A 4,000-nucleotide genomic window follows, 5' to 3' on the forward strand; every position below is an offset into this window, starting at 1 on the left:
TCCCCCCCCCCCCCCCCCCCACAGGAAAAGAAAAAAATAGGAAAGACAAACAACACATGATAAATCGAACCCTTAAGAATCGAACCGCTATCTTTTACATAAATGTATAGGTTTTTGTTTTTTTTTGGTATAAAATATCAGTTCAACATTGATTGCTCTATTGTGATTGGAAGAAGAGGGATAGCGGGAGGCGGGAGATTGGGAGAGAGAGAGAGAAAGAGAGAGAGAGAGAGAGAGGAAGAGAGAGAGAGAGAGAGAGAGAGAGAGAGAGAGAGAGAAAGAGAGAGAGAAATAGAGTGAGAGAGAACGCCTCGATGAGCTTTAGCAGACAGGTGCGAAGCAGCCAGCCTCCATATCTTCTAAACAGTGTTGATGCAGGTGTTTCACACTTACAACTATTTGAAAACTACTAAGCTTACTCATTTTTGTTTTAGATTCTCTAAATTATATCCTGTTGAATATATTGAAATAGCTCAATTAAATAGCCTTGACATGCAAACTAATTGTCAGAAATTGTCCAAAGGAAAGCTTTCTCATTCTCGTATCATGTAAACTCATTGTCCTAGTATACACTCCTGTAACAACTATGGATTGAAAAAGAACCTCAGTTATATAAATTCTCTTTATGTATGTTTATCCCGCAGGTCAAACGTGGGAGGTCGAAAGGCCAGTGACTGCCTCATCAGCTCTGGGAACGCTAACATCGTTTTTCTTAACGAAGACGGCGATCCCCTACCTCCGCGGACCCCTACACCGCCCGAACCGTTTGAGACGACGAGAGACAAAAACAGCAAACGGAGGGTAAGAGTTCATATCGGTGGTCATGACTGCAGATGGAATTGAGATCAATCTTTATAATCCAAACGCTGTTTCACCATACAAACACCCGTACGGACACATGTATATATACACACACACACAAACACACACACACACACACACACACACACACACACACACACACACACACACACTTTCTCTTGCACATCCTTTCTTCCACACCACACACCCACACCCCCCCACACACACACACACACAAACACACACACATACACACACATTCTCTTGCCCATCCTTTCTTCCACACACGCTATAGTGTACACTAATTATAAAGTTTACACTCACAAACAGACCAACAGTCACACGCATATTAGACAAATGAACAATGAATACTGGCTTGTTGTCTTCTGTCTGATACTGCCGCGTTGCTTCTGCTGCCATTGTTGATGGTGCTACTGTTGCTGCTTTTGCTACTGCTATTGATGTTGTTACTGCTCCTGTTACTGTTGCTGTTGGTAATGGTTTGCTTGTATTACTATTGGCGTAATGCTATTGATATTTCTTTTTACAGAATTTTAAACATTTTTATCCTCTTTATGACACCTAACAGTTTTGGCCTCTCACAAAACCAAATTTACGAAGAAGTAATATAGGGTAAGCCGTCAAACCCCATGTTCAACTTTTTTAAAAATCATCACTGTTTGTCACTCTAAAGGTCAAGGTGAAACGAAGAGCTTCCCTGACGCCCACCAATCAGGACGCAGAGGGGCGTGGCGCGAACTCAGCACCGAGTGACCCACGAGGGCCGCGTGAGCCAGAGAGGGGGGAGGACTCCTGCAAGGCGGAGATGGTCTTCGTTAACTCCGAGAAGGCTCTGGTACGTCATGATATTATTTCGTCAATCTTTTTATAGCCACCACCCACTCGTGCTATCTTTAAGAAGCTAACATTTTCGTATCGCTTACCTACATGTATTTCAAAGAGAGGCATCAAACAACCCCTGTCACTTCTCGGGTGATCCCCACAGCCTATCAAAATTACCAAAAAGCCCACTAGAGACCATACCACCCAGGTTGGAATGAACCACTGATTTATGGGAATGTTATTACTGCCCCTATGGACAGTGACGTTTTATAACGGGCACGACCTCCAAATTAACATCTTCGATCGTGTCCAAAAGGAATACATTGTGTGGGCGAATAGCATGCAAGGAGGAGATAATCTTCGTGATCCACTGTTACGTCAGGTTATTTTATCTATTTATGGTACGAACTCTAAGACTATTTAGTAACTGGGGCCTCCGAGTTATAATTCTCTACCTCGGAATTACAAAGTTCTCTCTGCCTTTAAAAAACATTGTTTTGAGTTACTACGACCGTGAGGTCAGGAATCGAATACTCTATCTGCTCTATCAAAATCGTAAGATTATTCGGGGCCGTTATCAAGATATTAAACCAATTGCTTTCGACAAGGCTTGAACCATTGTGAAACTCAACATTTTAAACGTCAAATTTCTCAAAACTAGGTACTGAGCAGATAGAACTGTGTAATTCTGGGGTAGCGAATTGTCTCCAAGTGGGTGGGAAGCCTTGAAAATTCTCTGAACAATCCATGTCCAAGAATGTCATAATGGGGAACCGAATCAGAATCAGCGACATAGAAATTAAGTATGATTTTTAAAATGAACTATTCGCGCGTTTGTTATCATGAAACAAACTAGCTTGTTAGACAATTGTATAGTAATACTACATATATTTTACCTTTAAACTGTAACTCCTGTGACTTTTGTGCTTAATTCAAGTTGCAAAACTATAGAGAGCTACGTATAGTATTATCATTATTATATAAACTCCTTTATAACATCGATTTCTTATTTCAAATTGTTTAGTCTAAGAAGGTACGTGCACACCCACTTCTGCCCCAACCTTTTCAGTGATGTTTATAATAACGCTCGGAAACGTTCCAAAGACACAAAGGACGTACGAAAAAACAAAACAAAACAAAACAAAACTCCACCGCCACCACAACCACCACCTACAAAAACAACAACGCAGCATGTTCGCACTATTATTATCTGAATGCAGACAGGTGTATTTCTCCTAGAGCTGATGGCTGGGGCGTGGCACTGGCAAGTACAGTACTAGTTTTTATTTCTCACTCTCTCTCTTCTTTCTGTCTATCGATCTCCCTTTTTCATAACACTTATTATTGACCGTCAGTGTATCGGTGTGGCCCTGTTTACTCCAACTATAAACATATTTTCTGTCCCCCCCCTCAACAGGAAACTGGTATCGGGACTGTAAGCGGAAGTCCCCAGAACGAGAAAAAAGGCGGGAAACACCCTGGTGCCCAGCTCAAGAGTCGCATGTCCAGGCTGGAGCACCGGCGGGGGGAACCTGAGCGTGCCAAGGGAAAGGACGCGGGGAAGAAATCAGAGAGGCCCAAAACCACAACGGGCACTCGGGACGCGGTAAAGACTTGAGACTGAGAGCCGTGTCAGCAAAAGTGTTTAGAGAAAGTTTAGAAAAGTTTTGAGTGTTCAGATTTTGTTTGTTTCTTGTTACTCGTTTCTCTTTTTGAGGCTTCACGAATAAGAAACGCCAAAGTTATGAGAGAGGCCCTAAGCTGTGCACACACAAGTGCAAATAAAGCTTTCAAATGCTCAAAATGTGTCAAACTTTTCTCTTTCAGAATTGGTCTCATTGGCCATAGCAGAAGTCACTCGTGATCTTGATCCCTTATTGTTTTCTATTTCTGTTTAAGAAACATTCTCCTCTGCAGATGCATTGACGGATTAACTATCAATGTGTTTAGTTTAAAATCCTATGACATAATGTGTATCCTTTCCAAAAGATCCCACCCCCCCTCCACACACACACACATCATCCACGTCTCCGCTCTCCTTGAAAGACCTTTGATTCTGTTTAGGGTGTTTTAGAGGAAAAAACCTACTAGAGTGTATTTTGACTGAACCGTTTTTGATGTACAGCTTCTCCCGATATACACAGGCAAGGCTATTACATAAAGTTCGATTGTCCCGAGTATACCTAAACAAACAATAAATTTGTCTAAAAAGAGGAGGAGGAGGAGGAGGAGGAGGAGGAGGAGGAATAGAAGTAACAAGAGGAATTGGTGGAGGCATTTTCAGAACACACACACTCTTCCCCGCTAAAGTAAAAAAAGACAACAGCTCAAGAAGAGAAACATGTCCCTCCACCCC

The 4,000-nt window shown here is 42.1% G+C and overlaps 1 protein-coding gene across 1 annotated transcript in view; it reads left to right on the forward strand.

The window, feature by feature from the left end:
- Positions 1-843, forward strand: part of LOC106013034 — a 23,088-nt gene extending 22,245 nt beyond the window's left edge. Inside the window, exon 5 of the mRNA XM_013087706.2 lies at positions 645-843. Within this exon, the coding sequence (XP_012943160.2) occupies positions 645-843 (199 nt within the window). The remainder of the gene's footprint in view (positions 1-644) is intronic.
- Positions 844-4,000: the final 3,157 nt, after the last annotated feature.

This window comes from Aplysia californica, unplaced genomic scaffold, assembly GCF_000002075.1.
Source record: "Aplysia californica isolate F4 #8 unplaced genomic scaffold, AplCal3.0 scaffold00021, whole genome shotgun sequence".
Taxonomy (NCBI): domain Eukaryota; kingdom Metazoa; phylum Mollusca; class Gastropoda; order Aplysiida; family Aplysiidae; genus Aplysia; species Aplysia californica.